Source organism: Amblyraja radiata, chromosome 2, assembly GCF_010909765.2.
Source record: "Amblyraja radiata isolate CabotCenter1 chromosome 2, sAmbRad1.1.pri, whole genome shotgun sequence".
NCBI classification, from domain to species: domain Eukaryota; kingdom Metazoa; phylum Chordata; class Chondrichthyes; order Rajiformes; family Rajidae; genus Amblyraja; species Amblyraja radiata.
The window spans coordinates 40,358,222-40,370,685 of NC_045957.1; the positions used below are offsets into that span (position 1 = coordinate 40,358,222).

The following is a 12,464-nucleotide window of genomic DNA, read 5'->3' on the forward strand; positions in this document are numbered from 1 at the left end:
GTCTCGGGTCTAGACCCTTCTTCAGACTGAGCATGTTTTGTCTTTAAATTAAACTACCACATGTTTTAAGATAAAGTAAATTTGGGTCAATTGCACTTAGGAGAGTTATTTTATTCCATATGTTTGGGACTACTGCCCTTAGGAGAGTTATTTTATTCCATATGTTTTGAAAGGGTCATAAAATATACACTTAAATTGTTTCCCTTTTTTTTTTTTAAAAGAGGGAATTTCTTAATCATTCAATTTTTTAGGCTGCTATCACTGCTCACAGAGAAATTAGATATCCAAAAGCAGCACAACGGCTCAAATCTCCAGCAACTCGTTCAATCCTGACTTTCAGTGCTGTCTGTGGGGAGTTTGCATGGTCTCACTTTGATCACATGAATTTTCTTTGGGTGATCCGGTTTCCTCCAACATCCCAAGGATGAGAGAGTTGATAGGTTAATTACACACGGTAAATCACATCTAGTGTAGTCAGATGCTGGAATTAATAGGTGTGGATGGAATTACCAATGGGAAAACAAAGGTCAGTGAAACGGGGAAAGATCTCAAACAATGATTAGACAGAATAGAGGAAGGCAATAGAGAGCTTTATAATACGGGGTCAAACAAAAACCTCTCTCTCAATGTCAGCAAGACTCCAAGGAAGCAAGGTGGAGAACATGCCCCACTCACCATCAATGGGACCGCAGTGGAGATGTCTTGGGCCAATCATGCTGATTTTATGCCATGACCAAGAAAACATACAAATGTTTCTGCTTCTTCCGAAGGTTAAAAAAGATCAGTTTGAATCCAATAAGTCTTACCAACTTCTACTGGGTCTGTTTCCACACTGTATCTCTAAACTAAACTAAGCATTATAACATTATATTTACCGATGGAGGAATGCAAGGTTTGTAATGAGGTAGGTTGGAAGATCGGGTCTACACCATGGTAAATTGGAGGACTGTTCAGTCATCTGATAACACTGGGAAAGAAGCTATTCTTGAATCTGGTGAAATGTGATTTTATGCTTTTGTATCTTCTGCCCAATGGGGAAGGCAAGAAGAGGAAATGACCAGGGTCTAAGAGGTCCTTGTCTGCTTTCCCGCATCAGCGTGAAGTGTAGATAGGAGATGATGGAGAGGCTGGTCTATCTGACAAACTAGGCCACATCCACAACTCTGCAATTTCTCGCGGTCTTGGACAGAACTCTTGCCAACACAAGCTATGATACATCCCGATAAGATGCTTTCTATGGTGCATCTGTAGAAGTTGGTAAGACTTATGGGATTCATGCTGATCTTTCTTAATCTTTCAATCCAATACATTTGGAAGTTCAATTAGTTTTTATTTCAGTGCCCCTTCCCAAACATTATCCTACATAAATAACAACATAGGAGTCACGGGACCAGAGCCCAGTAGTTTCTGGCATACTAAGAAAAGCAGTTTCCTGTCTCATGTAAATAGTGCTTAACATACAACTTAGATGACAAGACTGTCTACTTCCGGAAACAACCATGAGACGATACTAGCTGTCTTAGCCCACATGCACTAGTTTGCAATTTAATTGGACATGAGTTTAAAATATTTACTCTCTTCAATTGGACTATTCCAGAATACAAGGAGGAAATATTTAAGTTTTAAAGAACTTTGATTAATATAGTTCCACTGCGTTTAATAAGAGTCTTAATCCCCAAGTCATTCAATGTGCTACAAAGATCATCACTTCCACTCCTATTTTAAATCTCAAGCTATGCAATGATCTTAAGTAAGCTTAAGCCAAAATATATAAGTTTGGAAACTATTAAAAGGCACAAGGTACATGTATTTTTAAAATGTCAGTAGCTTAATGAAGTCAAGTGATGGGTAGTTATGACAGGTTTCATTTCTTTTTTTTCTTTTTAAAAGCACACACACGCGCACACATTCCTCTTTGAAACCTCCTTTAAAAATCTGTGCTATTTTTAGCAATCTACATACTGTACAAAAAGGTTTCACTGAGCCAGATGTAAATACATTTTAAATAGATTCGACTTGGATAAGCTTTTCCCACTGAGAGTACGGAAGATTCAAACAAGAGGACATGACTTGAGAATTAAGGGACAGAAGTTTAGGGGTAACATGAGGGGGAACTTCTTTACTCAGAGAGTGGTGGCTGTGTGGAATGAGCTTCCAGTGAAGGTGGTGGAGGCAGGTTCGATTTTATCATTTAAAAATAAATTGGATAGTTATATGGACGGGAAAGGAATGGAGGGTTATGGTCTGAGTGCAGGTAGATGGGACTAGGGGAGAATACGTGTTCGGCACGGACTAGAAGGGCCGAGATGGCCTGTTTCCGTGCTGTAATTGTTATATGGTTATATGGACTTAATCAGTTGTAGTATCTTAACTCCAAAACCTCTCCCTCCAGTTGTCCCTCAATAACATCCACAAGCCGAAACTACCTTCGAATCTCTCTAAAAACAGCCAAATTATTTATTATTTCACGTAATGGCTTTTACATATAACTTGCTTAAGCGCAGATAAGAAATAACAACAATTCTGTTAAATGAGAAGGTTTAAAGGGATGTGGGCTAAATGCACGCAAGGGACTAGGTTTGATGGGGCATCTTGGTCAGCATGCATGATTTGCACCAAAGGGAGCTGTCCCCATGTTGAACAACTCAAGCCCTACCTAGCCCCAACAGCACCTGCACATTTCTCATGATCACAAGGAGCAAAATACTTTGACTGCAACTTCCTCTTTACAGGTCATTGCAGCACCCCCAAGTACTCTCAGATCAACAACATCCCATGGGCCTGGCATCAAAACTGAACAACTTACAATTTGCTGAGTTGCATCTTTTTGGAATCACCCTCTTTAGTTAATCCCAAGAAGAAAATATCAGAAATCTATACTAGTAGAAGAGTGAATGAATCTGCCAAATGTATCAATGAGAATACGTAATTCAAACTCCATTGCATTTTTCATGAAGACAACTCTGCAGAACCACAATACTGGTAGTTTGTAAGGAAGCTTATTCTTTGCATCTCCCGAGGAACAATAATGTAGGAAATCCTGTTTACAATTGTTACCTGAACAATTGCAAAATCTGAACAAATTCATTACAATTTTGTCAGCGGCTTTATCATTACTGATCATTCATGTACATATTACGATATCTAACAAGGCCATTCTACCCATTGGCTAAATGCTGGTTCCAGATATAGCAATCCTGTTGACTATGCAAGACTGGAGGAGGTGCAAGTGAACCTCTGCCTAACCTGAAAGGACTGTCGGGGTCCCTGGACTGAGTTGAGGGAGGTGGTATAGGGACAGGTGTTACATCTTCTACGGTTGCAGGGAAAGGTACCCGCGAAGACGGTGGTTTGGGTGGGAAGGAATGAGAACCAGGGAGTTGCAGAGGGAACGGTCTCTGTGGAACGCGGAAAGGGCTGGAGATGGGAAAATGTGGCTAGTGGTGGGATCCCGTTGGAGGTTGTGGAAATTTCAGAGGATTATGTGTTGACTGTTTGCCACCCCTCACCAAGTCCTGCTTATTCATTGATGTTGACCTACAATGGGTCTTAGTAACATTTCAACTTTACTTTTCTTCACAACTGTTTTCAAATACTTCCACAGTCTTGCTTTCATTTCATTTCCAGAACCAGGGGCCACAGTTTAAGAGCAAGGGGTAGGCCATTTAGAACGGAGACAAGGAAACACTTTTTCTCAGAGAGTGATGAGTCTGTGGAATTCTCTGCCTCAGAGGGCGGTGGAGGCAGGTTCTCTGGATGCTTTCAAGAGAGAGCTGGATAGGGCTCTTAAAGATAGCGGAGTCAGGGGATATGGGGAAAAGGTAGGAATGGGGTACTGATTGGGGATGATCAGCCATGATCACATTGAATGGCGGTGCAGGCTCGAAGGACCAAATGGCCTACTCCTGCACCTATTGTCTATTGCAACCTCCAAGCTCATTAGAAGTCTTCATTGCTCCACTTCTGTACCTATGATCATGTCTGAATTTAATTATTGCATCAACAATTGTACTTTCAAGCTCCTCCCAAAAGTACCTTTTTGACTAAGCTTTTGGTAACTGTCAATAGACAATAGGTGCAGGAGTAGGCCATTCGGCCCTTCGAGCCAGCACCTCCATTCAATATGATCATGGCTTTTCATCCCCAATCAATACCCCATTCCTGCCTTCTCCCCATATCCCCTGATTCCACTATTTCTTAAGAGCCCTATCTAGCTCTGTCTTGAAAGCATCCAGAGAACCTGCCTCCACCGCCCTCTGAGGCAGAGAATTCCACAGACTCACCACTCTCTGTGAGAAAAAGTGTTTCCTCGTCTCCGTTCTAAATGGCTTACTCCTTATTCTTAAACTGTGAACCCTGGTTCTGGACTCCCCCAACATCGGGAATATGTGTCCTGCCTCTAGTGTCCAAGCCCTTAACAATCTTATATGTTTCAATGAGATTCCCTCTCATCCTTCTTAACTCCAGAGTGTACAAGCCCAGCTGCTCCATTCTCTCAGCATATCAGTCCCGCCATCCCGGGAATTAACCTTGTAAACCTACGCTGCACTTCCTCAATAGCAAGAATGTCCTTCCTCAAATTAGGGGACCAAAACTGCACACAATACTCCAGGTGTGGTCTCACTAGGGCTCCGTACAACTGCAGAAGGACCTCTTTGCTCCTATATTTGATTCCTCCTGTTATAAAGGCCAACAAGCCATTCGCTTTCTTCACTGCCTGCTGTACCTGCATGCGTACTTTCATAGACTGATGTACAAGGACCCCCAGATCCCGTTGTACTACCCCTTTTCCCAACTTGACGCCATTTAGATAGTAATCTGCCTTCCTGTATTTGCTACCAAAGTGGATAACCTCACATTTATCTGCATTAAACTTAATCTGCCATGCATCAGCCCACTCCCCCAACCTGTCCAAGTCACCCTGCATTCTCATACAATCCTCCTCACAGTTCACAGTGCCACCCAGCTTTGTGTCATCTGCAAATTTGCTAATGTTACTTTGAATCCCTTCATCCAAATCATTGATGTATATTGTAAATAGCTGCGGTCATAGCACCGAGCCTTGCAGTACCCCACTAGTCACTGCCTGCCATTCTGAAAGGGACCCGTTAATCCCTACTCTTTGTTTCCTGTCTGCCAACCACTTCTCTATCCATGTCAGCACTCTACCCCCAATACCATGTGCCCTAATATTGCCCACCATTCTCCAATGTGGGACCTTATCAAATGCTTTCTGAAAGTCCAGATACACTACATTCAGTGGCTCTCCCTTGTCCATTTTCCTAATTACTTCTTCAAAAAAATTCCAGAAGATTAATCAAGCATGATTTCCCCTTCGTAAATCCATGCTGACTCAGACTGATCCTGTTACTGCTATCCAAATGTGCGGCTATCTCATCTTTTATAATTGACTCCAGCATCTTCCCCACCACCGATGTCAGGCTAACTGCTTTATAATTCCCCGTTTTCTCTCTCCCGTCTTTCTTAAAAAGTGGGATAACATTAGCTACCCTCCAATCCACAGGAACAGATCCCAAGTCTATAGAACATTGGAAAATTATCACCAATGCATCCACGATTTCTAGAGCCACTTCCTTAAGTACCCTGGGATGCAGACCATCAGGCCCTGGGGATTTATCAGCCTTCAGTCCCATCATTCTATCCAACACCATTTCCTGCCTAATGTGGATTTCCTTCAGTTCCTCTCTCACCCCAGATCCTCTGGCCACTACTATATCAGGAAGATTGCTTGTGTCCTCCTTAGTGAAGACAGATCCAAAGTACCTGTTCAACTCATCTGCCATTTCCTTGTTCCCCATAATAAATTCACCTTTTTCGGTCTTCAAGGGTCCAACTTTGGTCTTAACAAATGTTTTACTCTTCACATAACCATATAACCATATAACCATATAACAATTACAGCACGGAAACAGGCCATCTCGGCCCTACAAGTCCGTGCCGAACAATTATTTTTCCTTAGTCCCACCTGCCTGCACTCATACCATAACCCTCCATTCCCTTCCCATCCATATGCCTATCCAATTTATTTTTAAATGATACCAACGAACCTGCCTCCACCACTTCCACTGGAAGCTCATTCCACACCGCTACCACTCTCTGAGTAAAGAAGTTCCCCCTCATGTTACCCCTAAACTTCTGTCCCTTAATTCTGAAGTCATGTCCTCTTGTTTGAATCTTCCCTATTCTCAAAGGGAAAAGCTTGTCCACATCAACTCTGTCTATCCCTCTCATCATTTTAAAGACCTCTATCAAGTCCCCCCTTAACCTTCTGCGCTCCAGAGAATAAAGACCTAACTTATTCAACCTTTCTCTGTAACTTAGTTGTTGAAACCCAGGCAACATTCTAGTAAATCTCCTCTGTACTCTCTCTATTTTGTTGACATCCTTCCTATAATTGGGCGACCAAAATTGTACACCATACTCCAGATTTGGTCTCACCAATGCCTTGTACAATTTTAACATTACATCCCAGCTTCTATACTCAATGCTCTGATTTATAAAGGCTAGCATACCAAAATCTTTCTTTACCACCCTATCTATATGAGATTTCACCTTCAAGGAACTATGCACGGTTATTCCCAGATCCCTCTGTTCAACTGCATTCTTCAATTCCCTACCATTTACCATGTACGTCCTATTTTGATTTGTCCTGCCAAGGTGTAGCACCTCACATTTATCAGCATTAAACTCCATCTGCCATCTTTCAGCCCATTCTTCCAAATGGCCTAAATCACTCTGTAGACTTTGGAAATCCTCTTCATTATCCACAACACCCCCTATCTTGGTATCATCTGCATACTTACTAATCCAATTTACCACACCTTCATCCAGATCATTGATGTACATGACAAACAACAAAGGACCCAACACAGATCCCTGAGGCACCCCACTAGTCACCTGCCTCCAACCCCACAAACAGCCATCCACCATTACCCTCTGGCGTCTCCCATTCAGCCACTGTTGAATCCATCTTGCTACTCCTGCATTTATACCCAACAGTTGAACCTTCTTAACCAACCTTCCATGAGGAACCTTGTCAAAGGCCTTACTAAAGTCCATATAGACAACATCCACTGCTTTACCCTCGTCAATTTCCCTAGTAACCTCTTCAAAAAATTCAAGAAGATTAGTCAAACATGACCTTGCAGGCACAAATCCATGTTGACTGTTCCTAATCAGACCCTGTTTATCCAGATGCTTATATATATTATCTCTAAGTATCTTTTCCATTAATTTGCCCACCACTGAAGTCAAACTAACAGGTCTATAATTGCTAGGTTTACTCTTAGAACCCTTTTTAAACAATGGAACAACATGCGCAGTACGCCAATCCTCGGGGACTATTCCCGTTTCTAATGACATTTGAAATATTTCTGTCATAGCCCCGGCTATTTCTACACTAACTTCCCTCAATGTCCTAGGGAATATCCTGTCAGGACCTGGAGACTTATCCACTTTTATATTTTTCAAAAGTGTCAGTACTTCTTTTACTTTCAAACTCATAGTATCCATAGCTACTCTACCAGTTTCCCTTACCTCACATAATTCAATATCCTTCTCCTTGGTGAATACCGAAGAAAATAAATTGTTCAATATCTCCCCCATCTCTTTTGGCTCTGCAGATAGCTGTCCACTCTGTCTCACCAATGGACCAATTTTATCCCTCGTTATCCTTTTGCTATTAATATAGCTGTAGAAACCCTTTGGATTTACTTTCACCTTACTTGCCAAAGCAACCTCATATCTTCTTTTAGCTTTTCTAATTTCTTTCTTAAGATTCTTTTTTCATTCTTTATACTCCTCAAGCACCTCATTTACTCCATGCTGCCTATAATAATTGTAGATCTCTCTCTTTTTCTGAACCAATTTCCCTTGAAAACCATGGCTCTTTCCAATTTTTACTGTTTCCTTTCAACCGAACAGGAACATAAAGATTCTGTACTCTTAAAATGTCCCCTTTAAATGTCCTCCATTTCTCTTCTACATCCTTCCCATAAAACAAAATGTCCCAGTTCACTCCTTTTAAATCATTTTGCATCTCATCAAAGTTAACCTAAAGAAGCTTTTACTATCCTGCTTTATATTCTTGGCTAGCTTACCTTCGTACCTCATCTTTACTCCCCATATTGTCTTTTTGGTTATCTTCTGTTGTTCTTTAAACATTACCCAATCCTCTTGCTTCCCGCTCATCTTTGCTACATTGTACTTCTTAGCTTTAATTTTTATACTGTCCCTGACGTCCCTTGTCAGCCATGGTTGTCCCTTTCTCCCCTTGGAATCTTTCTTCCTCCTAGGAATGAACTGATCCTGCACCTTCTGTATTATTCCTGGAAATGCCTGCCATTTATGTTCCACTGTCATCCCTGCTAGTGTATCTTTCTAGTCAATTTTGGCCAGCTCCTCCCTCATGGCCCCATAGTCCTCTTTATTCAACTGCAACACTGACACCTCCGATCTACCCTTCTCCCTCTCCAATTGTAGATTAAACCTGACTATGTTATGGTCACTGCCTCCTAATGAGTCATTAACCTCAAGGTCCAATAGTAGCTTGTTGTCATATTTGTTGAATATTGCTCCAATGAAAGGTCTATGGATGCATTGCTGTATTAACTTTGGTTGTTGCTATATTAAAGGGGTTATTTGAAATAAATTATTATTGTTGCAACAGGGCATCAGAAAGCATTTACAATTCATAAGATTTGCATCAGTTACTGAATAATCCACTGCACACACAAATCTTTGAATAATCTTGGCTACGGAAACGCATTATCCCAACCCACCTCATCAAGCTCCAGTATATACATGCAACAAGAGACAACAGCAACTTTTCCACAAGACAACACATCATTCGTTTTTTCTGAAAAAATCTTTTTAACCAGCTAGCTAGGTTGGCTGATTACTCATCGCAGTCGAGCGAGATCTCTTCATGCCAACCTAATGACCTTCATGAAGACAAACAAGCCTTGCAAGTAATTCAAGTGTTACTCTGCACATCAGTAGCAATTCAGAAAGCAACCATGATCCCTGCATAATAGAGCATTATAACATTGCTGAGAAAAACTGCAAGAAATATTAACGCCAGAATAAATGCATATTTGTAGTACAGTAATAAATCATTCTCTATAATTTGAAGGTGCCAAATCTAACTTCAGTACATGCAGTGAAATCATATGATGCCCCACTTTGTGGAAAGTTATAATTTACAATAGAACATAGTATGGCACAGGAATCGGCCGTTTGGCCTACATTGTCTACACCGAACACGCTGCCAAATTAAACTAACGCCATTGGCCTGCACCCGATCCATATCCCTCCATACCTTGCATATTCATGTGCCTATCTAAATGCTTCTTAAGTGTCACTATCTTATTTGCTTTCATCATCATTCCGAGCAGCATGTTCCAGACACAGATCATTCTCCATGCAAAAATAAATTGCTTCCCTCTTCTACTTTAAACCTTCACGCTCTGAACTTGAAGCTATGTGACATTTCCACCCTGGGGAAAAAAAGACCTATGCTTCTCATAATTTTATTAACTTCCGTTGGGTGTTCCAGAGAAAGCAAAGTTTGGCCAACGTCTCCTTATAGCTAATGTCCTCAAATCCAGGCAGCAGCCTGGTAAACCTCTCCACCCCTGCCACATCTTTTCCACAATGCGGCAACAACAACTACACACAGTACTCCAAAGGCATGTCTACCAAATCTACCAATCTTATAACACCGTAACATGACTTCCTGACTCAGGAAGCTGCTTCCTGCCATGTACTTCTTAACTTCATATTCTTACATATCACGAAAGTTCCACACTGCAATCTTATAATAAAGCATATTTGAAATTCATTAGTGATGTTGTAATTTAGCTGCTTTGTACTTAGCCAATTGAAATGATCCCCTCTGCTATAAATTAGCTCCAAAAAGTGCAATAATATTGTACTTCTATTGGATGAATTCCTGAATAAATACCTGAAAAGCATCTGTTGCACAAAACCAAAACAATCTGGATATGTTTCGAGTTTTCAATCTGATCTTTTGTTTAACAAGGGTAAAATTAGCTGACAAAGAGCAATTACATTCGTATTCTGTTCATATTGTAAAACACTGTTTAAAACCTTTCTAGTTTTATCGGCAGTATTGTTGGATTTAAGGAAATCTGTTTTCACAGCAAAAGAAAGCTTCCCTTTCAGTCCACCAGAGTTAAAGATCATGTGATAACATTTAAATTTTGTTTTCCGCAGGAATTACACACCCCTTTTTTGTATCCTGTTATTCACAAGAGTATTTTCCTTTTTGTTAACAGCAAGAACATGAAAAGTATGTCATCAGGTGGTCTTACCATTAAAGAAACTTTTAGCTCTGAGGTAACTGACACTGAGACGGAGAACTGATAGTTTGTCCAATCTGGATACAATATCCTGTGGGAAAGGCAGGAGGTTGGCTAGACGTTCTAACTCTGCATTCAATCGGTCCCGATGTCTTTTGGATGGATTCGACTTTGCTCCTTCAGATGCCAGGGATTTTGCACTTAAAAGTAAAACAAAAATACCATTGCATTAATATGAATTTTTATTCTCCAGTCATAAATTTTAGAGCATCACAGAGCATTTTCCGGCAGTGCCAATTTTGAAATTTAATAGCATACGAAGTATCATCACAGGCAAAATAAACAAAACTCAATGACAATTTACTCATGAGCATTCTTAAATATAATCATGCACACTCCTCATTTCTTCGCATTTCAGCTGCAAATGAGAAGTGACATTTTACAAGCTTGTCAAGTGTCATAAATGTCATTAATTTAGAAACCCAATTCTTTTTCTTTCAACAATTGTTACAAACACTGCAGTTAGTTAAGAATGCTGACAATGAAATTTGAAGAGGAGGGATATGGGTGAAGTTTTTTTCTTAAAAATGTCATTGTCGTTGTTTAAGTTTAACTTTTTTCTCACGCCCTATTGAAAGTAGAAAATGTTATTTTAAGAAACAAAAGCGATTTCATTCAAACCAAAACAAGATCTCATTTGTAAATAAAGTAAAATATGAAAGTATGAGATACGTGTTAGGTATGGAAGATTGGAAAATTAAATTAAAAGGTATGACAATAAATAAATAATGTCATTTACAGAATTGCAACTTAGTAGTATACAGTATATATCCTTTTAAAGGCATAAAAATCCAAAAAGGGTATCCCAGATGGCTAACAACTTAAAGGTTATAGAAGATCTAAGGAAGAGATTTAGAAAAATTCTCAAACAAATTGTCCAAAAAAATCATTTTTAAAATTGGGAAAGTTTCAAAATTCAGCAACAAAGGATCAATAAACAGATGAGACAGGGTAAATGAGAAACATATCTACAAACGCGTTCGCAATCTACAGTAAATCTCGTTATAACGGACTGGGGGGGGGGGGGGGGGGGGGGGGGATGGTGTCCGTTATTGACAATTGTCTGCTATAACTGAGCAAGGTATTATCATTGTACAAGTAGTAGAAACAAATAACTGCAGTTGCTGTTTAATATATAAAAGGACACAGTGTTGGAGTAACTCAGTGGGTCAGGCACAACCTCTGGAGAACATGGATAGGTGAGGTTTTAGCGCGTTACGGCTGTGTTTCCGCACTGTCATCTTTAAAATAAACTAAATATTCATGTTCGGGTGAGGAAGGCAAATGGTACTTTAGTTTATTTATTGGAGAAGAACTTAAGAATGAGAGTGAAGGCATCAACTGTAATTATAAGGGGCTCTGGCAAGCTATACTCTGAATATGGGGTAAAGAGCTGGTCTCCATGTTTAAGAGGCAATATAGAGAGATAGCAACAAATGGTCAGCTTAACTAGTTAGATGCAGAGATGATGCTCATGTGGCTGTATCCAAAACTAGGAGTGGAAGACTTAAAATAATAATATGGCCATTCTGAACTGAGACAAAAAATAATTTCTTCACATTGATACCGGTAAATTTTCACAAATCTGTGCACAAGAGACTCAGTCGCCCAGTATACTGAAGCCAATGATCAACAGATTTTTGGACATTACGGGAATAAAGGGACATGGATTTTCTGCAGGGAAATGGTGCAGATGTTAACGACAGCCTTGATCTCAATGAATGGCAGAAGGAGTGAAATAGCCAACTCATGATTCTATTTCCTGTTCTCGTGCTCCAAATTGAATAGATGGATTCAAAATAATTAATTACAGTTGCCAAAAGAGCCAAATAATGTTCAACAAATTGACATCTCTTTCACCTCCACTGCCAATTTGGATACACAATCAGAATATAAACTAAATTAGCTAACTCCCCAGTCCCTACAGAAACCAATACACATTGCTTTATCCTCCAGCTGCTTATACCAGCTGCACGGTGCCAAGCACATTGGCTGCCAGTGAACAATTCTGATATATACACTTCTCTGATGGTGGGACTGTCATATGATGAAAGAATGGAG

General features: G+C 40.2%; 1 protein-coding gene across 4 annotated transcripts in view; it reads right to left on the minus strand.

Annotated features, from left to right (window-relative positions):
- Positions 1–12,464, minus strand: part of ahr (aryl hydrocarbon receptor) — a 177,273-nt gene that overhangs the window by 150,007 nt on the left and 14,802 nt on the right. For all 4 annotated transcript variants that reach the window (XM_033045480.1, XM_033045459.1, XM_033045475.1 and 1 more), the window contains exon 2: positions 10,356–10,543. In XM_033045480.1, the coding sequence (XP_032901371.1) occupies positions 10,356–10,543 (188 nt within the window). The remainder of the gene's footprint in view (positions 1–10,355; positions 10,544–12,464) is intronic.